At 42.6% G+C, this 22180-nt stretch overlaps 1 protein-coding gene across 1 annotated transcript; it reads right to left on the reverse strand.

Moving 5' to 3' along the window:
- LOC139758019 (prolyl 4-hydroxylase subunit alpha-2-like) lies at positions 1-19932 on the reverse strand. Its single transcript, XM_071679020.1, has 12 exons — positions 19861-19932; positions 11801-11988; positions 6617-6813; positions 5903-6067; positions 5171-5358; positions 4843-5052; positions 3881-4054; positions 3448-3515; positions 3134-3248; positions 2445-2573; positions 2056-2221; positions 1-1481 (listed from the first exon to the last, which is right to left on the reverse strand). The coding sequence occupies exons 1-12, from the start codon at positions 19864-19866 to the stop codon at positions 1396-1398; spliced, it is 1692 nt and encodes a 563-aa protein (XP_071535121.1). The 5' UTR covers positions 19867-19932; the 3' UTR covers positions 1-1395.
- Positions 19933-22180: the final 2248 nt, after the last annotated feature.

Raw genomic sequence — 22180 nt, forward strand, 5'->3', positions numbered from 1 at the left:
TTCATTTAATGTTATATGATATGCTTTTACAAAATTAGAGATAGGAACTGAATGGAAACAGGATTTTAAAATTTTACTCGAGTGATATACTAGGTGTGACGAAACGGACATATAATGTTTATGGGATTAGCTTTGGATTACTGTATTAATGCCTTTGATACCATGACACAATCGTGCAGGGAAGGATAATTATACAGCTTGATACATCCTCTGTTATATTTACCTGCAGAAGGTACGCATTCACTAATAAGCTGCATACAGTTATCACTAGTGAAAATTATATTCCGTGCCGGATTATGACAAGGAAGTTTTAAATGTATCTACAGAGGGATTATTACCTGAAATATTTACATTGATAGGAACAACAATTGGACATAAGTAATTATCAGAATCTTGCTCCTTACGTAAGGTTTGGTTGGAAAACAGTTACCCGGGAACATTGCAGAAGGTTCCAGTACTTCATGCACTACACCAAAAAAACTATATACATAAGCTTGGAATATCATATCACAGCATGTGTTCGCATAATTGGGGTTGAAGCCTAACATCGCAGTAATATGTATATATATGTGTATATTTGGTTTCATAAATAGGAAATCAAAATGACAGAATAACATATAATGGGTCTCGTCCCCGAATATAACATTGAACAATACACAGTGACAAGAGTAATTTTGCATGACTAATACAGTCACACTTTTAAAGCGCGTTACACAGTACCCACTCAGCTTACTAGCATCTCATTAAACACGAGAAATGGTATCCCGAGTCAGACACATCTCACAATATACCTTGTTGATGGAGGTGAACGATATCATGATACTTCTGATAATTCCCTATGTATCACTATGGTGGAGTCCAGATAATAATCCTGAGAGACAAAGCCCCACCTGAAGATAGCCCCTCTGGACAGACTCTAAGACACATCCCCTCAGAATAAATAAGCAAATCCTTATAGGAAAAAGATCCCTCGGCAAATCACATCTCAATACAGAGAATATTTCATCCACTCGGTATAAAGCGAATATTTCTTCCGCTCAATACAAGACTATTCCTTCCGCTCAGTACAAAGCGAATATTTATTCCGCAATACAAGGCGAATATTTTATCAACAGCTCGTTATAATAATAACATCTTTAATGACTAAAATATGCTTGATCGCTGGTTATTTGTTGACGGTGAGAGATCAAGGTGCAAACTGATTGACGTAAGGGCGGCTTCGGTTGAGGTAAGCAGGTGGCAGTTTTCTTTCAGTGTTGGGTAGTGAGTCAGCCTTGGTGACATGTGCAGTGAGGGACTCTGGTCATCTGGGCAGCGTGTATCTGTGGTCAGGTTGCCGGTGGGCGATTGTGGTGAGGAAGGCCGGTGGAAATACCTCGGTGAGTGGAGCAGTCACTATAGGGACACCAGCTTGTCCCAGCTGTTGAGTCCACAGGTGTGGCTTTGGAACTGATCGTTGTAATGAATCCACTTATTACAGACTGAAATGAAATGTATTTTTATGGCTTCGTCTTTATAATTTTAGTCTATAAATGCATTATTCATGATGGCAAAACGCGCGCGCGCGCACACACACACACACACATATATATATATATATATATATATATATATATATATATATATATATATTAATGTAACGGGATAGATATAATAACCAATTGATTAATCCATATTTGAAGTACCATCTACTGCAGATGGATCAATGGCGATTTGACCCATGGCAAACAATGAATTGCCTGAACTGCGATGTTATATTTGTTGCTGAAGACCTTCTGCTGCTCCTGAACAATCAACCCTCCATCTGGGCCACCACTGCACATTTTCTGCGCATATTGTCTCTAAAATATGTATAATTTTTTTTTTAAACATTATCAAAGAAATGATATAGCACCTACCCAAGTGAAAATTTTGTACTTCAAGATATTTGATCGCTTATTGTATCATGTTTTACCTGATATGCAAGCATGACGAAGTGCATGTTGGAATACCCAGCTGCACACATGCATCCACGAGACTTTATCCTACCACAAGCAGAAGGGTAGTAGTACTCACTCCACTTGGAGCCATGCAGCACCGGGCAGCCACCGTGTCTGGTGTTTTCATCGCCTACGCCCGAGCGGTACAGGTTCCACCAGAAGGCTGCGGAGCCTCGCTTTGGCCAGATGGTGACGCCAGCACGAGGGAAGACGGTCGCTCCACCAGCCTCCACGTCAGACAACTGCAAGGACACTCCTCTGCATGTACAATACGTTACCTTCCTACCCAAGAACTATACACCACGTGACACCCCTGATCATGGATTGAGCTAAAACATTTTGTGAAGTCATGGTTTTCTTATGTAACAATTATTTTTTTCTCTACTAGTCATGCTGAAAATGAAAATAAATCCTGTGTAGCTTGCTGAGTTTAATTAGAAGAGGCTCTGCAGTCATATTACTCACGTAGACCATGAAAGTGGCGAAGCGGTCGCCCAGGAAGTGTTCCCATTGAGAGTATGAGGCAGGGTCTGGGTTGATCATGAGGTAGTCAGTGTGGGTCACGTACAACCCACCGATGCCATAGTTGGCCACCTGTAAATACAAGGCACTTTACCTCAAGATCCTGTACTAAATCACCTTCTAGCGTTCATGGAGGATGTGGTTTTAATGGGGTGAATCAGCCATAACACTGATACATCAGACTACAAGTTGGTAGTGGGACTTTGAGTGACCAGACACGAAGTCATCTGTTCATCTGGGTTGTTAGATACTTCCCAAGAGCTGAGGATCAAGGTCAGTGTGGAGATCTACTGACTGAGTGTTTTGGCAGGGTGGAGAGACATACGAAACATCTTCGAGATGTAATATTAGTAAAAGGAAATAATTTTGCTTCATTCAGTTACCGCAAAGATTTACGTGGAAGCTAAAAGCTGTGGCAGCAATTCAGAAAAGCATTTAGGCTTCATTCTGTTTCTGGAATGACTTATGTAGAAGCTTAAAGATGTAATAGCAGCTCAGAAAATCATTAGGCTCAAGTCTGAACGAAATTACCTTGTAAAAAGAATGACTTGAAGAGGAAAAAGACGTAGGGCACTAACGAAATAAGTAAAAAGGTATTACAAAGGAGCGAGAGACTGAAGGGGTGGTGTCACCTGGTAGTCCTCGCCAGCAGAGGGCTGAAGGGCGTGGAGGCTCGTGGCTACCTCGATCTTCTTGGTCAGGTTGACGAGGAGGTCGTCTGACTCGAGGCTCTCACGCAACCAGGCGCTGCAACATGCAACACAATGGAATGTTCCTGTTATACACAGACCGCACACTCGGTTAAAACTGATTAGTTAATATAACAATAGAGTTCACTCTCATCTATCACCATGATGTGTATTAGCCCAACCCTTACCATCACCACTAGCACACTCCCTGCCCGTTTCTTCCCCAACAGGTCCAGCCGTGGCTCGGCAGTACTTACTTCTTGCTGGTCCTGACCATGCTGGAGATGAAGCCTCCGTCTGGGCTGCGGTGCCGGGAGGTGGCCAGCTGCGGACACAACACACACGTCTTACTAAATGACGTCCTGCTGACGAGACAGTAAGTGTCCTGATCTGTATTTGACAGGAACCCAAATTCTATAACATTACTTGTGATTTTTAATTCATGTTTATGTATCTTTACTGTTATTGTTAATTCAAGTTTCGTCCCATGGCTGCCACTTTCAGTAATCAAGGTTTGACACCACCTGTACTTTGTGTTAGGCACCACCTGTGCCAGCCACAACTTGTGCCTGGCACCAACAGCGCCACCCATACCTAGTGTTTGGCACCACCAGTGTCATCCATATCTTGTATTTGCACCACTAGTGCCAACGATACCTTGTGCCTTGGCACCACCAGTGGCACTCCTACCTTGGGCTTGGCCCGGCTGATGATGGCGTCCGTCTGGCGCGGCGTGAGGAAGTCGTGGAGGACGACGATGTAAGGGTCGAGGGACATCTCCTCGAGATTGATGGGCATAAGGGTGAGGTAGCCAGGGGCCGGCACCACCACACGGCACCTCAGCTGTGACTCCACCTCCTCTGGCTGACATAACAACAACACTATGATTATTAGCTGGAACCTGGTGCAGGGGTTTCGACTATCATTCTAATTTACGTTTATCTTATCGAAAAATGATTGCCAGCGTTGTAAGTTTAGAGATACGTATAGCCATCAATATGTGGGTGCGTTTGTTGTTTTACTATTAACATCAGAGATTAGACAGTGGATAATTTGTGTTGGTAAACGTAGACTGAAGACTACATCGTCATGAGGACCGGCTCATGTACAGATTACAGTGAACTCTAACATCTTAAGAATCTGAAGGTCAAATAGTAAGCGGAATATAAGATTGAGAAACATCGGAGTACAAGTTTTGTACGTCTATCCTCAACTTCCCCGAGGATTCTTGTCAAGGTCTCTGCGGTACTCCGCAGCCCCTCTTATTTTGCACTTCATGATTTCGGCATCATCAGCAAACATATTCAGGTATAAATCCTCCCCTTTTGGCATATCATATATTTACGTAGGGCAGGGACATAGTGTCCCTAGAATTGAACCCATTCGGATCCCACTTACCACCCTCGTCCAACTTGAGAAGGATCCATGACGTGTCTTATGTTTCCCTCCAGTTAGGGCGTGTGTGTGTAATTACCCATTGATGCAAATAGGTAATTACATGCACACCTCATTGGAGGAAAACAGAACACACGTCAGGGGGGAGGGGAAGTCTTTTCTCATGCTTGACGAGGGTAGTACATGAAGTTCCTCTGGGCTCAGTGTTGGGTCCACTGCTATTCGTGTGTGGCATGTGTGCACGCACGGAGCCTCACCCTGAGCCTCTCGCCCCTGCAGAGTCTGGCGTAGTGTTCGTGTTCCTCCTCGTCGCTCTGCACCTGGAACAGCTTGGGCACAAAACCCCCGTACGGGCCGGTGGCGGCCTCGCGATTCTCGTGTTTCCCAGCCAGACCCTCGTCCGTCGGTGCCGCCTTCGTGCGCCAGTCCCATCCGCGGGATCCACGCTTCTCGAGCAAGTCGTCATGCTGGGGGAAAGAGAGGGGAAGTTGTCATCACATCCACCATCTCCCAATGGTCCTTTTCACTTAACTACGATAAAAAGAAAGTAATTTTATCAAACAATGATTAACTTGTGACACCTACTACTTTCACGGCCGCTCGCAGAAACGGTTCAATCTCGTCCCTTGGGGCAGACGTGTCGTTCTTCTGATTGGCTCTTTCCATGGCGGCCTCGAACCACTCAATGGCCTTGTCGAAGTAACCCTTGTTGAAGGCATGTTTGCCCAGGAACAGGCAGTCGCGGGCGTTGAGCGGCTTGCTGCTGTGGAACTCTGTGGAGGAGACGCCCTTCTGTGAGTCATACGAGTGTTTACACAGATGTACTGCTCTAGTCACTAGAAATTGATTAGGGAAATATCATGTGGTGGAAATACATTAAGCATTTATCCTTTTCCCTTTTCTTCATACTTGTCCGCCGTTTCCCGCGTTAACAGGTAGCGCCAGGAACAGACGAAGGAAGCATTCACTTACATCATTTCCCCAGCTGTCATGTGGAGCTTCAAGATGATGGGCAGTGAACCTGCAGAAGCTGGCCTGCAGTATTTGCAAGGAGAGATTTGCAGGAAAGGAATGGAAGAACACTTTTTCGGTTTATTGTATGTATTGGTGGTGGTGATGATGGTGGGGAAGTTTTATCGTGGTGGTGATTGAGGGGGAGCTTTATTGTGGGATATTCAGGTGGTGGTGATGGAAGGGGAGCCTTGCCGTGGAGTGTGGTGAGGATGGCGGGGGAACCGTACCGCGGAGTGTGGTGTGTGGTGATGATGGCGGGGAAGCCTTACCGTGGTATGTGGTGGTGGTGGAGGAGGACCTTACCGTGGCGCGTGGTGCCGACGCCGGTGAAGGTGCCGGCGGGCAGGGTGGTCATGTTGAGGCGGTAGGTATCCTGGAGTCGCACCAGCGCCACGGCCGCTCCGTGAAGGTCCTCCATCACCGGGAAGGTCGACCTCTCTCTGAAGGTCACCACCCGCGTCACCAGCTCTGCACCAGCGAGGGAGGGAGAGTAGGAGGTGGTAAGCGGGCGTCCATGACGACAGGGAGGTGCGTGACCTGACATCCTGTGTGGGACTCGTGTATCTTTCCATAGTCTTACTCCTCACAGAGACACAAGATTCACATCCATTTTCATCAAAACAGCAACACATGTACGATACAAACCTTCCCGTCTCCCATTACGTATACATCATAGTTCTATTATATCTCATTACGAAACGAAAGTTGTGTAATTAAGACCGTAATCACCTGAAGCCTTTTAATTACATCAGGATGTCAGCTGTTAAGGACGATGCGTTCAGCTTACGGATTAGCAACTGTATGCCTACTTACAGCCAGTGTCTGACTGTATCAGATATTTCTGTCCGTATGAGTGGCATATATATATATATATATATATATATATATATATATATATATATATATATATATATATATATATATATATACACATATATACCAACCGCACATTCATGTTTACACCATGCATCAGCATCCCCACGTCTAGCCTAGTGTGTTAGAGGAGTAGAGGCGTACCGTGAGTAGCGTTGGCGTGTCGGGTCATTGCGTCCTCCACGGTCGCCCACTCCACCGTCAGGCGCTTCAACAGGAGGAAGGCGTCGACCGGATGGCCTACTGTCACCACGCCCCTCGACCCTCCCGTCGCCGCCTTCGACCCACCGCCGTCAGCGGCCCCGGCGGCGTGACTTAACCGCCGGTACTCCGTCACGTACCTGTTGGGAACGCCCTCTGCCAGTCTTACTAAAGACGTGTTTTTAAAGCACCGTTTTCTTTCAAAGAATAGATGCCATACAGAATAATACACAGTGCAGGAAGATGGAAGAGCGAGTGTGACAAGACTTGGTAAAATATTTATTTGGGGAGAGAGGTTTGTGCTACAGAGAAAGGTCATAGAGTTATATGAGTAAGCTAAAGATTGAGTAAGAAGTAATGAGTGAATGTGAGTATAAGGATGAGCGTGACTCACGTCAGCAGTCTAGAAAGATAGTCATAGCTTTAACTCCACTCATCTTAACCGATATATATATATATATATATATATATATATATATATATATATATATATATATATATATATATATATATATATATATATCATCATATAACTTATGAGGTATGTCAGCACAACAAAAGGAAATGGAAAGTGGTTACTTATATTAATAGAAATCGAAGGGTAGGGTAGCGGTGTTTTTTACTACACGATCTGGGACATTATGGGACAGCGTTAGGGACGATATGGTGTTCTAGGACTCTCAGGAACAAGAGGGCTTCCTGGGATACTCGGGAACAGTAAGGTGTGTCCAGGGACATTCCTAAGGACAGTATGGTGGTGTCCTGGGACACTCTAGGCATTCCCAGGAACAGTATAGTGTCCTGGGACACTCGTAGGGCCGTTAACGGTGGCTGGGACGGGGTGTAGACCTGCCGACGGAAGTGCGGCCCGGTACTGCGGCCGCAAGGGTAGCGGGCCGTCAGCGGACCGTGACGAAGTTACCACAGAGCCTGCGGCACAGCCACCCGCAGGCTTCTCCCAGAAGCACTGAAGCCTTCCCACCCCTTACGTCTCCACAACTCACCCTTCGCTCTTCATACTAACTCTCCCTTTCATTCAAATTGTTCTCGTGTGATAGCAACTGCCTCTAGGTTCTAGGGTTCGAATCCCGCACTGAATATTACTTTTTTTTCCTTACACCAATGTTAAATACTTGGCTTACGTCCCACAGCTCGTTATTGCTCGTTAACAATCAATATTACTGCATTGGTCAATTACCACGATCATTTCCTCGGGTACCTAGGAAATATAAAGTTAAGGCACGAAATAGCTGTTTCTTCCTCTCTCTCTCTCTCTCTCTCTCTCTCTCTCTCTCTCTATACGAACAAAGTGCATATGAACGCGCACCTTCATAGAACATACAAACCTCGATCGTGGCTGTTGGAGATTTGTATGATATATGTATATATATATATATATATATATATATATATATATATATATATATATATATATATATATATATATATATATATATATAGCTAACGCATGAGGAGGCTAGTATGAAGGAGAGAGGGCGGAGTCCTGCAAATGAGGAGGTTGGTGTGATGGATAAAAGTGTCTTCCATCGTTTCTTGCGGTAGCTCCAGGCAAGACCCCACGCTTCACCACACCATCTTCAAGGACACACGCAGTAAAGGTCTGCACGGCTGGACTTTAACAAATTCCTTTCTTAGTTATATGTTTTGTGTATTCATATAAATAGAAGAAAGGTTATTCCTACAGAATGATAATAAAAGGGGGTGACAAACACACTTATGATTGTAAAGTAAGTTCTAGATGTGAGACCCTACGAGTACGAAACTCCTTACCCGTACAGTACGAACAGATGATTACATATGAACTCGCAAAAACAATTATATTACATAAGACTCAGAGACATAAAACAACACTGACGCATAAACTCGCACGAAATACACCAAAGCCAAATACACCGTGCGACTACACCCTCAGCCCAGGCTGCTAGACACCATAGGAAGAGCCAGACGGTGGTGGTTGGAGGGTCACTCACTGTCTTACATACCTACATGTGGATTCCTACAGGCCCGGACGGGCGAGGTCACCGTGCTACCCTGAGGGGGAGAAACTACCCCAAGGAGGTCAGGTCATGCGCCTGACTACCGTACCCTCGGGTCAACCGAGGGGGGGGGGGGGGGGACGTTGAAATGACCCCAAGGGAGTCAAGATCTTACCCGTGGCTACCTTAACCTAGGGCAACTATTAACAGGGAGTCGGGCGCCTCGTTACTTTAACCCTGGGGGAACCACTTCAACGCTTGACAGAATCGATTCTTAAAATGTGAGCTTTTAACTTCTGCATTTCTTGGGTAGCCTCAAGGTAATGTTTGTATCGAGTGCGTATCTAACAAGTCCAAGATTTGAGTACGAACTATCGCGCTTAACGTTAAACCAGTTGGAATGCAAGATTTTTTTATGTCTTTATAATAGCCTAATGCTAATCCTCACAGCTGCATATCTATGTGAGCCAAGTAGGCTCACACCAACATTTCTAACCTGTGCTTGTCTAACGTTATCTTAGAAGCAGCATTTGTAATTTCTTGCTATACAAATGATTGCAGCAGCGTCTCTGGCTTCGTGTACTATCGTAACCTGACAAAATGCCTTCCTAACCTGCCTTTGATGCTGCCTTTACATTGGGCATTGTCATCCTTGCTTGTCTAACAACAACTTAGAAAATGCCCATCTTTGACTAACGGTAGCCTAGACTCAGTATTTCTAACTAAGTTATTATTCTCCGTTCTTGCTTAACGTCAACAGGTCGAATTCGACTCTCCAAGTCTGTCTTCAGTGCTTAAAATCAGGTAACTACGTTCATAATGTTTACCATTATATCGCTTATGTGTTGCAAGTTAGGTCTTTATAAGTTTCCTTTAAGAACTCCAGTTTTCCGTAAAAATAATTGTTATTTTTTTTCTCTTCTGTCACAGGGGCAGAAAAACTTTTAAGTCAAGAATTCTCTCATATGTTCTTTAAGAATATTTTACATCTTGTGTTTAAAATGTAATTTATATGACCACACACACACACACACACACACACACACACACATATATATATATATATATATATATATATATATATATATATATATATATATATATATATAGTAACTTTTGTTAGATAAGAAATCAGATGAAGTGTAGTTATGGAAGCAATCCTAGTTCTGCATACCATTACCATTCATGTGTACGTTTATCATCGACAGCGCCATGGACGTGTTTCCCGATGTTGTATGTCGAACTTAGTGATGATAGCCCAGTTATTATAAGATTCGATCTCCTGTCGCATGCAAATAAAGAATCAGGCAATCAGGAAAGTTAAGGCTCTTCCATCACAACCCAGCATGGTGGTCAGGAGTGGTGAGGACATCTGGTTGTGGTCAGCAGTTGTGGGGACATCTACCGGTGGTTATAGATCGTGGGGATACCTAACGGTGGTGGTTAGGACTCGTGGACGTATTTTTAATCGGGTGGTTAAAAGTGTCTGGATGCCCTGTATACGTATATATCCTTGGCATAACTTGTGTGTGTGTGTTAATGCTATACATAGGTTTAAATGGCTCTTTTAGGGTGAGTTGTTCACTGTGTACAATATATCGATGAATGCCCAAAGCTTCTCCTGGAGCTTTGAGGTTCCGGGGGCTCCAAATGTGGGAGTACATTATGGCGGTGGTAATGAATGGTAAGGCCATCTGGTGGTGGCTGTCTGGAAAGTTAATCGTGCTCCACAAAAAAAAAAAAGAGAAAAAAAAATCGCAAATCATTACTCTGAAGGTAAAGCACACCTCACTCTACTTAAAGTGAAGGAGGAAAAGAAATCAGAGAGAAAACCGGCGCCGGACGGTGCCACCTGCGAGAGGGAAACAGATCATAACGGTCACCGAGGAACTAGTCGTCATCTTGGCCAACCGTCGCAACAGTAACTAAGAGAAGACCCTTACGCTACGCATCATATGCAACAGCCATCCAACAGACAGATGACTTGAGAAAGTTACACTTAAAGAGTTTGTTCCACAAGCTAATGTTTACGTAGGGTTTTCACTAGTCACGGTAGTAGTCTGTAATTACAAACGACCCAACGCCTGTTGGTACACTAAGCGCTTCCATTTTCCAGACCTAAATTTGCCAAGGCAATGTGCTGCTCTCAGAATGTTCTAGATTTTATTCGTCCTGCCACACCGTTGTGCCTCGAGAAATGATAATTTGGCATAGCTTCGCATTGCATGTTTAACTTATTCTTCGTCATGAAATCTTTGACACTGTAATGACGCGTGTGTAATTAAAACATTGACCATATATCGACAATTACTTTAATAGCGAAGACAAGTCAACGTATCAGTCTTCGCTCGCAACAGTCTAGGTTGAATGATCTTTCTCTCGCGAGAGGAAATCAGAATTACATGCAGGTGCTAGGAATGTTTGCTGACAGTGAAAGGAGAAACTCTGATAAACTGAGAGTGACGGCCAGACAAAGGAGCAGCCTGGAGCCAGGTGTTGGTAACAAGCATGACTGAGGTTCGCTCATCAAACCTGTCACCGTTGCGTTTTCAGGTGTTTTGCAGCGGGACAGTGAGCAAATTACTTGTGTGATATTCACGACTGTAAAGTGAAGTACTGACATCTTCCATCACACAGTAGACTTAATATGTAACTTAATATCAAACCCTTTAATCCCCTCTTCAAAATATGTTTATTTTTTCCTTCCTACCGTCACTTCAAGGAGGAAATCGTACGGTGGTGTTGTCAGTAACAACGGAACATTTACTCGTCTGACGTAGGGAGGTGAGGATATTAAACAGTTTCTTTCAGGTCACCTCAGACCGATCAGGCTAATCCCCACTTATATAAATCCGACAAGTATTGCCCCATACAAGTACCGTATACCATCTTCAACCGATTCTTTATACAGAAAAAAAAAAAAAAATACAAAGAATATGCGACCTCATCCCTTTTAGATGGTAGAAAATTTATTGACTTTTTTATGTTTATCATAGCAGTGGAAAAGTAAATTAATGATGCTTCTTTTTATGCAATACACTTAATATTTGATTTTTATTAATAATATAGACAGCCAAAGTGCTGTCGTTATTGTCGTCGCATTTCACAGTGGGAAAAGAATATAACTGACTGTCTGATGGTTGAGATCCTTTGGTGAGCCACCTCCAGGTACCGCTCCACCATCCGCACCACCTCCGCCTCCAGGTTCAGCAGGTCCTCCAGTTTGCTCGTAGCGGAGAACATGTCCTCCCGCGCCTCCGACATGAAGTTTTGGCCCCATGCCACCTGCGCCCACAGCATCAGCAGGAGGGACGCAACCTAGGGAAGCCAGGGAAGGTGTTAATTAATTTACTCCCAATTGGAACATCGCAAGAAATATTATAGCAAGGAACCATCGCCATGGCGTCCCAAGGCTGTTCCGAAATGGCTGAAAGGTTGTTGACACAAGTCTGCTGGTTAGGAGCACTGACCAAGTTTTCTACGACGGTAATTAATGAGTTCCTGTGTGAGAGTAAATGTGGTCAGGAGCGAGCGTGCAAACCCTGCAAGGGCATCTCTGTGTATGTGTGATTGTGAAATTATACACTGGTGTATTCGTGCGTCACCTTGCCTGTCTGATGGAATAACTGTGTATAAGTAGTAATACGTCGTAAACTTCCCAGACGTTCAAGTAATTGAAGCAATTACTGCCACCTTCGGCGAACACAAGAAAAAATGCTTATAATAAATCATCAGTTATTTTCCCTATCGCCAGAGAAAAACAAATACAAGCTGCTTTTTGTATGAATATGTCAAAACACATGTAAAATACAATTGCATTATCCAAGTACACTGTGTACAAGGATTTTTGTTTTAAAGTTACGTATTTTGCTTTATGATACCCAATTTCTTTCATGAAGTGATACGCCTTCGAGAATGTTTAATTTTTTTTTAACAGCAGTATGACCAACACGGGATAGGGAGCCCATGGCGGCATCCAAGACTTGTGCAAACGTATGGTGGCCGACCACAGGAGGTATCCTTGGCCAGTGGCCGCTGGCCGTCTCTCGGCCACACCACCAGTCTCGTCACCACCACAACACCCGCAGGTCTGTAGACTCATGTGAATTTTTAGATCGCTGAAGGTTTATAGGGTGTCGGGCTGACTGCCTAAGGTAATAGTAACACTAATTTGCTTGTTGGTTATACTTTCGCTGTCTCGCCTCGTAGTAATTATCTTATTATTCAAAATATATTTTGATAATCCCACATTTATTATGATCCCAGGCGATCTTTATGTGGTACTTATGTGCTTAAACATGGCGTCGTCTGTAGGAATTAAACAATATGACAATATTCATTACATGTCTTAATGGCATGTAATTGGGCTGCTGTTAATGGTGGTGTCCAAAGCCATATTTAGCAACAAAGGTGATGTTGCCATATGGAGTAGAGCTGATGGGGGTTGGTGTCGCCATATTTAGAGCCAAGGGTGGTACCGCCAAATATAGAACCATGGGGTGGCGTCAGTATAATCAGAGCCAAGGGTGGTGTCCGCTCATAACCATATGTAAAGCTAACGTTTTCCTGCTACTGTCGGGACGCCCTCCAACGGCTCTCGCCTCTTCTTGTGACGCACCCAACAGCCCAAATCGTCGCGCACCGTGTATGACGGTAGCCAGAGGCCGTCGCATCTTCCTTTTCCCGACGTGTCGGCGGCTGCCGCCGTGAACATCGACAGACGGGCAGACTTGCTGGCTCCGTTACACCACCGCCCCCAGCACGTCATCCACCCGTCTTGTGGCCGGTAGGGAATGACGCCTCTTGTAGATAATGAAACGTGAATTTGCGTCTCTTTTTTTCCCCCCCTGACTAGCGATGACCTTATGCCGCACTGTATTAGCCATTTAAGATGCTAGAATTATGGAAGTCCACGTTATAATAGAAACAGAAAGTGAAATTATGGCTACTACACGTTGCACGACGGGAGGATTATTACGGGTGTTGGATAGGTCAACGCTTGCTTCCCATGCGGTTCAAAAGCCTTCAGATCGCAAGGTTAATCTCTGGCTGGAGATTTCAAAGTCTGCAATTATACTAGGGAGAAATTCAAGATTAATTCTCCATTAGTTTAATCCAGTAACTGATTACGGTATCCGTAGTGTCTTATAAACAATGTCTAAGAGATTTACGTTGACCAATCCCTTGCACACACAAATGTCTAGTTGAACTAGCAGAATACAAGGCAGTAAGGCAAAACCAATCACGATGGTTTGATAAATAATGGAGGCCGGAGTTGGGAGAGAAACTAGAGGGCGTGGAAAGACAAGGTTGCACACTTCTTTCCACTCCCCACTTAAAGGTAAGTACTCCCAACACTGATGATAACAGACGGTAAAGTGTTTCTAGCCCTTGGATAAACGTTACGATTTTCATGGACTTTTCTTGATAGTGACTAAAATTTCTGAGGGATTATGTGGCACACATTGTGAACTGACACTGCGGTGCGGCTGAATACAAACATATCGTTACGGACGGAATAGATTTGGTTCAGATTTATATAAAAAGACTTTAGAACGTGTCATCAGCTAATTGGAAAACGAGGACCTGGGTGACCATTAGGACGGGACTATCATGAGACTCAGCAGTAATAATGATAATGACAAGAGACAGAGCAACTTTTGCACAGTGATAATGTTCCACGAACCCCATAGCGTCACCGATATAATCACGGTCAAATCGACAGATATTAAGAGTTAAGATACTAACTGAAATCTTATCACACATTGTAACATCATCCCTATCAGGATCAGAGTTCTTCAGTAATAAAGAACTGTGAACATGTCTATGTGTTTCAGAACATGATTGAGCAGCAAGAACACAGGTGTATGAATAAATAATGACAGAATTACAGTTTACTGATAAAGATTTACAACTTAAAATACGAAAAATTTGGATGACATCAAAGTGTACCTCAGACAACACGTGCACGCCATCAGAACCTCAGACACCGGAACAGCAGGCCTCCGGCATAGCGGCGAGTGGAGCCATACGACTGTGTCTGTGACCGCTCGACTCAGTCCCGGGTGGGCACAACTATAATATGATATCACACAAAACCACTTTCAACGGTGTAACGGCCGCAGATCACCTGCTATTAAGATAACAGTGGCACACAAGCTCTCGCCTGTCATAACGGATGCAGTGAAGATAACTTCAAACACGCCGTTACTTTAACAGTGACTTAGGACCTTTCGAGAGATTGCTATACGTCTCCGAAGCGACAACAGCTTCGAACGGAGTGCTAAGTGTGAAAAACAATAATGCAGTGTGAATTGGCCTTAAGGCAGAGTGGTACAGGGCAAGGCAACACAGAAACTGTGAGCCAAGATCATTCTGTTAAGAATTCAAAGATTTATTCACTAGGTAAAAGAGGATTCAATGAAACTACGATTAGCCGTGGGCATCTCCGTCCACAACCACCACCTTGCTGCATTGAGGTCGCACCGTCGTTCTTAGAGGGGTAGCGTCTCAACTGCCACTGTTAACACCTCACACATCAGACACTTCTCCTCCCACGCACTTACGGGTAATCTTCCTCACCCTATCATCTAAAATGTTCCTCTAATTTAGCAACTCCAGAAAGTAATATGTGACAGGTTGAACCTTCAAACAATTAGGTTGCCCAAGATCGAACACAAATTTCTTTATATATCCCTTTCATTGCCTGCAGCTGGTATTCCGTCACCAAACGTACCTTCGATTCACTGAATAATATATATATATATATATATATATATATATATATATATATATATATATATATATATATATATATATATATATATATATATATAAGCGTTTACTGTTTTGTCAAAAACTTTCCCTTCTCTCAGCTATATGTTCGAGATCCTTTCCATTGGCAATTTACGCAACTCATCCCTATATAGCCAAGCTTGAATTACTATAATTTACGCAATCTTCTGGTGAGTAAGGTCCAGCGTAAGTGAAATATTTCAGCCCACAGCCTTCCTCCAGGCACACTCACACCTCCAGATTTATGTAGTTTCCATTTCTGGTTAAGGTTTTGCTCTCCTGATGTATATATATATATATATATATATATATATATATATATATATATATATATATATATATATATATATATATATATATATATATTCGTTGAGTTTCCTCCTGCTTGTTTTGCAATACCGCTTTATATCTTTGTTAATTAACATTGAAAGAAATGCGATCGTTCAAATCACCAGAGGGCATAAACTTCACGACATATATGACTTTTTACTTTTAAGGAAAATTAGGTCTTGCAACACGCATGTAGTCTTCACTGCAATATTGAGAGAGGAATAGGGAAGGAAGTGTTACCCACCCCATTCGGCTAGGCTATGTACATTGCCCCGGTCAGTGATATCCATCACATCCTAATGGCTGGGGTCAGCCCGCACTTGTGACGTAAACTCAATAACGTCGTTTCCAGGTAACACTTTAGTACGCCCGAAAAACCCGTCAACCACTCATAGTTTATTCCGGGAAGAACAGATTCACTTTAATTCGGGTATATCTGCGGAATCTTCATACAAACCTAGAAGGTGTTGGAGATTGCATCACCGGCCTATTGCGAGTTTACTGCTACTGGAGAACCGGAATAACTAGGCCCATTAAGTCGTGTTTATCACCATAAAACTGTCATGTTACACAATACATACAGAAAGGGAACATTGCAAGGCGCAACTGATGCAAGACACACTAGAAAATATCCACATGGTCTTTTTCATGCGATACGAGAACAGAGGCACCACACATCAGTACGTAGGCCCAGGATTCCCTTACATAAGCTGTCCATCTCTGTGTGTACATTAGAGGAAATACAGTCTAGCCCGTATGTTTGAACGACAGAGATACACGATGGTTGCCTTCATGTATACACCAGTACACCACTGCAGAGGTTGGCCGCCTCTCCGTAAATACACCCCTGTCACCATTATGAAGGCAGTGGATGGGCGCCATAAATAAAACTAACAAGCTTGTCACACAGTCATTACAAAAAGCAAAAATGAAGCAGATTTCCATTGCGAAGCTAAAGGACAGTCTTGCAAACGAACCAGAAACATTAATTGCAAATGGCTGTAAGTTTTAAACAAAACGATGCACCTATAATTTTACTGTATTATTTTTTCCCCCAAGCGAGAACCAAACTTTGACAAGGTGTTCCAATGCCCAGCTGAAAAATTATCGTTTTCGTATGATTATCTTCGACCTTATGTTTGCTTCATGTCTGTAGGACACGTAACTGCACCGACAACTAATTCTTTTAGATAGCACTCAATTAAAAACTCTGTTCCGGACATTCATACCGTTCAGCTTCTGGTGAAGGTCATGTCCACAGTAGTGGATTTAATACTGACACGGAACATCATAAGTAACGCCAAGGACTTTTTTTTTTCTTTTTGTCCCTGGGTAAGTCATAAAACACATAAACATGATATCTCAATCCCCAGTGTGCTCTATATAACGATCTAACCTTCACCAGTAACTGTGCAAGAGGGAAATGTGCAGCCATCGGCTTTTTTTTAGGCAGTTGCCTGTCTCATGGAAGGCAGCATTACAACCCGGACCTCGCATAAACAGAATGTTCACCTCGGCCTCATCTACAGCTTCGGGCAGCGGGGGTAATTATTTCCTCAGTCAACACATACCAAACTCCATGTCTCCTTACACAAGTGGGGATTAGCTCAATCCAGCGTTCATTTTCTGATGATTTAATGGCTCCCAGAGGATGTACGCCGTGATTATATATCCATGTAGCCTCAAACCACTGTGAAAATATAATCCGCCGGTCTTATTCCACTGTAAAATTACATTCACCAAGCGTCAAAGCACTGTAGAAATGTATCCCGCCGTCTCAAGGCACTGTGAGAATATATCCACTTAACCTCAAGCCACTGTAAAAATGTAACTCATCAGTCTCAAACCACTGTAAATAATAGGACCTTTCCAAGGCTATAATACTAAAAAAATTCAGCTATTTCCCTCAGGCACAGCCGGCCACGTTCTACTCTAACGACAATTAACGGCAATTCATATTCAGCCGTTGTTCATGTTTGGATTACATACACCAGAGAGGAGAGTGCTGCTACAGTCTGTGGGAAGAAAGCGTTAAACCATCATCTACCGCGTCATGGCGTCGATTTCTACGCTGATACCATTGGAAAGCTTTCGCTCCTCATAAAATCATAGCTTTTCTCATAATAAACACCATCTTCAGATGCTTTACAATTAAGATACATTATGACCATCGTAATATAAACAAAGTTATAATCGTATGGTTGAGTCAATTCTAAATGTGCCAAAATGTAGGAAAAATTGACGTCTATGGATACAAGTCCATGTAGCGTAATCATTTAATATATTATCGTGGAAGGTATATAAAAATCCTTGTCTGCCATCCACTTCTTAAACGTGAATTGAAAGTAGATTTTACATTTCAACAAATTTGTTCTAAAAATGATTTCAGATGAATTAAGATTACCAATTATGACGTTAGCAGTGATAAACGTGGCAAACTATTTTGACTACCTTCATCTATGGTATAGATTACAACACGGATATATATATATATATATATATATATATATATATATATATATATATATATATATATATATATATTATATATATATATATATATATATATATATATATATATATATATATATATATATATATATATATATATATATATATTGAAGATCCTGCGAAACGGTGTGGTGGCCACTCATAAGGTATATTTACGACAGCCGTTGCGCTCGGTGTCATTTGAGATCCACTGAGCAAGGGGGTCGAGGGCATGTGCATTCCTTCTGCCCTGCAGGGAAACACTGAACCAGTTGCGGCTGTTATGACTGCCTGGAACGGTCCCATGGCTCTTTCTCACGAGGGCTGCTTCATTCACCGCTTCTCTAAGCAAGAATTTCCACTTCCTCGGGCGTTAATTTGGACACTACAAGGTACTGTAAAGAACATGTGTTCCAAACCATTAACTTCTGGGTACATATTGGTTTGCGAAATAATGTTGTAGTATAGCTTCAGTTTAGGGACAAATCTGTTCTTAAAAAAAAAAAAATCAAGATCGAACCAAATACTAGTCTAAGACAATTTACGGTAGTTTATCTTGATACGAGTTTGTTTGCGGGTGTGGAGTTTTTTTTAATGTTAGCTAGACGCCACGGGCAGCTGAGGCCCTAATCAAGGCCATCCCATTAACGATATATATATATATATATATATATATATATATATATATATATATATATATATATTATCCCTGGGGATAGGGGAGAAAGGATACTTCCCACGTATTCCCTGCGTGTCGTAGAAGGCGACTAAAAGGGGAGGGAGCGTGGAGCTGGAAATCCTCCCCCCTCTTTTTTAATTTTCCAAAAGAAGGAACAGAGAAAGGGGGCCAAGTGAGGATGTTCCCTCAGGCTCAGTCCTCTGTTCTTATACCCTAGTTTGAGCCAGGTACCCATTTTATCGACCGACCCATAGAGATGGATGAACAGCTGAGTTGACTGTGGACCGACTGCCATAACCAGGATTCGAACCTATGGGCTCGACCCTGGCCGGCCAGTGAATGCGTCAAGGTTAAGAACGCTAACCACTAACTGCTTTCATATATATATATATATATATATATATATATATATATATATATATATATATATATATGATAGTGTTAAGCGTTTCCGCCTGCTAATGTTTACTCCTTAAGGAATTCATGTTCGTTGCGATTGTATCATCTTTTTACAAAAATGAAGTCTTAAGAAACTTAACCCCAGGGAGTCTATCCTTTTCCCACTCCTGCTTGGAGAGTTCTGGTGTTACCCGGAACCTTTGTAATAGCATCTGCAGCACAAGACTTCCATGGGATGACAAGTTCTTTGACGAGACTTTACATCCGGTGAATCAGCCTTAATAAAGGTAGCTTTTCAATAGCTGTGCAACTTCGAGCAGGTGGAGTCCGGTAACACCCTGGGCTTGTATATTTATTAGAATATATATATATATATATATATATATATATATATATATATATATATATATATATATATATATATATATATATATATATATATATATATATATATATGATAGATATAGATTAGATATATGATTTCAGGGAAAACATACCTTCATACTGTCACTTCACTATTGGGAATGACAAACACCATACGTCACACTCCAACTGTTAATAACGCGGGACTGAGATGCTCGCTGGCGACGCCGCCTTTACTAATACCCGGCCCTTCGCTCGCATGCAGTTGCCACTTGCTAAAATAACGATGATATTTCGGACTAGTCACTTTTGGGACGGTTGAAAATTGTACCTGTATTCTCTTTTTGTTTTGTGGGCATGCGTGATGTGTCATCAATGCCATCGTCAGCAGTCTAAATACTTGAAAAGTTTGTTCTTGTGGTGAAATTGCTTGTTATGGACTTTGAAAAGGGACCGTATGCCAAAAGTAATGACATATGTATAAAAGACTTATGCCTTCCTTTTATCGCGAACATCCAATTATGATCTGATGTCCTAAGTCCATATTTTATGTCCTAGGATTACAATCTTATTTAATATATAGAACATCCTAAACCCATTTCCAACGTATGCATTCCTTTTTTTTTTTTTTTTTTGAATTTCTGATAATACTGTGAAAACGTAAATGTTAAGAAGCTGTAAAAGCACGAGTGCACAGCGATCTTCATGCCAAAATCTAGTGAAGAGAAAGATGGCCACTGCCAGCCTGAACCAGAGCTTATGGATGAGGTTAGAGGGGTTATGTACACATAAGGAACTGAGCCCCTGGAAAGTAATGTTTGAGAAGAAAGGGATGTATACCTCCGCTTGCACAACTCCCTCTATTCACCACTAATTCAACACTTGTATTTGTCCACAGTGAGGCAGTCGGTGTGTGTGTGTGTGTGTGTGTGTGTGTGTGCAGTGAAAGCCGAGTCGTGTGTCATTTAGTGTTCAGGCCATGTCTTCTTCGACCTCGTACCTCGAAGAGGTTCATCATTAGATTTGCTGGTCGGGTCGCCATGGTTAACTTCGCGTCTGGTTATCATCTGGTATGCTGGCCGTTCGTGTCCGCCGCTTACCTGGCTACTGTTTTCATTACACAACATGCGCTAGGGAACCCAGGTATAGTTGTTCTATTGCCAAAGCATCACAATTGCTGTACCCAGTTACTTTCGAAAATCCCCTCTGGTGCCTAACCAAATTTAGTATATTCCTGAAATATTAGCCAAATTTGTCATGATTTCAAAATCAAAGTAGTTAAACTTGACGTGGTGTTACCAAATCTAACGTGGCTGAAAGAAATGTATCTAAGGCAGGTACATGTTGATGGCTGGGTTCAGTATACTTCGGTTGGAGAGAGAGAGGAATTAATTAGGCCACCGCCTCAACGCACACTTGGCGAGCACAGCGCTGGATGTTGTTGAACCGAGGCATGAGCTGGATAACCATCGTTTGCATCAGACCCAGGATGGAACCAAGGAATACTGAAGAAACCTTTATTACGTGAGTGTATTCCATTTCTTCTTAAGTACTGTTAATCATGGTTCATAAAATTCATGGTTTTGTTTTGTATGTAGTGGTATATCATAAACGTCACATAAAACATAACATATTCCATTTTACAGTTAAACTCGGTTGGTGACGCCGATAACAGAACAATATCACGTCTCTAAGGAAAACTTATTGGCCGTTGTGTAAGGGTATCATTGTCGACTTCCGCTATGTTCCACCCTTTGGAAGGGGGGGCCACAGCGTCCCGTTGTGACACCTAGGCTGGCGTGTCTCCTCGCGGGGATCAAGGGTAGCAATTTGGTATTTAGATCACTGCTGTTATCGAGAGACAACGTCGGTGTGCTTGTTAGTGTGGTCAAGAGCTTTTTGTGTATTTGGTGTTGCAGTGACCAAAATCAAATTGGTGTATTTGAGGTGTTTGTGATATGTTTGTTGGCAGTGTTGAAAGTGGGTAAAGGTATTACGCTGGCAAAATTAACCGAACGCCAGTTTGCCTATGTTGTCAGATTAAAAGAGTGGTCTATCAGGTGTTAAAACTATTAGAAAAATAACCGTCTCAGTGATGTTGGGATGGCTGAGTGATAGGAAACTTAAAGCCGTTACATTCCGTCCTTAAACGGGTTGAGCAGATCATTACAGACGGGTTATTACACGTTTGTTAAATGGGTCAGCAATGTCTTGTTGTCATTTGGTTCAGCATGACTGTGTGGAGGTGGGGGTTGTCGAGGTTAGTAGAGCGGGGGGTTGTCGAGGTTAGTGATGCATGTTGGTGCCGAGGTTATTTGTCAAACACGTGACAGAAGGTCGGTGAAACATTTTAAAAGGGTTGTGAAGATTGTCATTTTTTTTTTTCAGGGGATGACTGAGGCATATTATCCTGATTTTTAAAGCATTGATGTCACGTGGGAAATACAATGCATT

This window comes from Panulirus ornatus, chromosome 29 (genome assembly GCF_036320965.1).
Source record: "Panulirus ornatus isolate Po-2019 chromosome 29, ASM3632096v1, whole genome shotgun sequence".
NCBI lineage: Eukaryota > Metazoa > Arthropoda > Malacostraca > Decapoda > Palinuridae > Panulirus > Panulirus ornatus.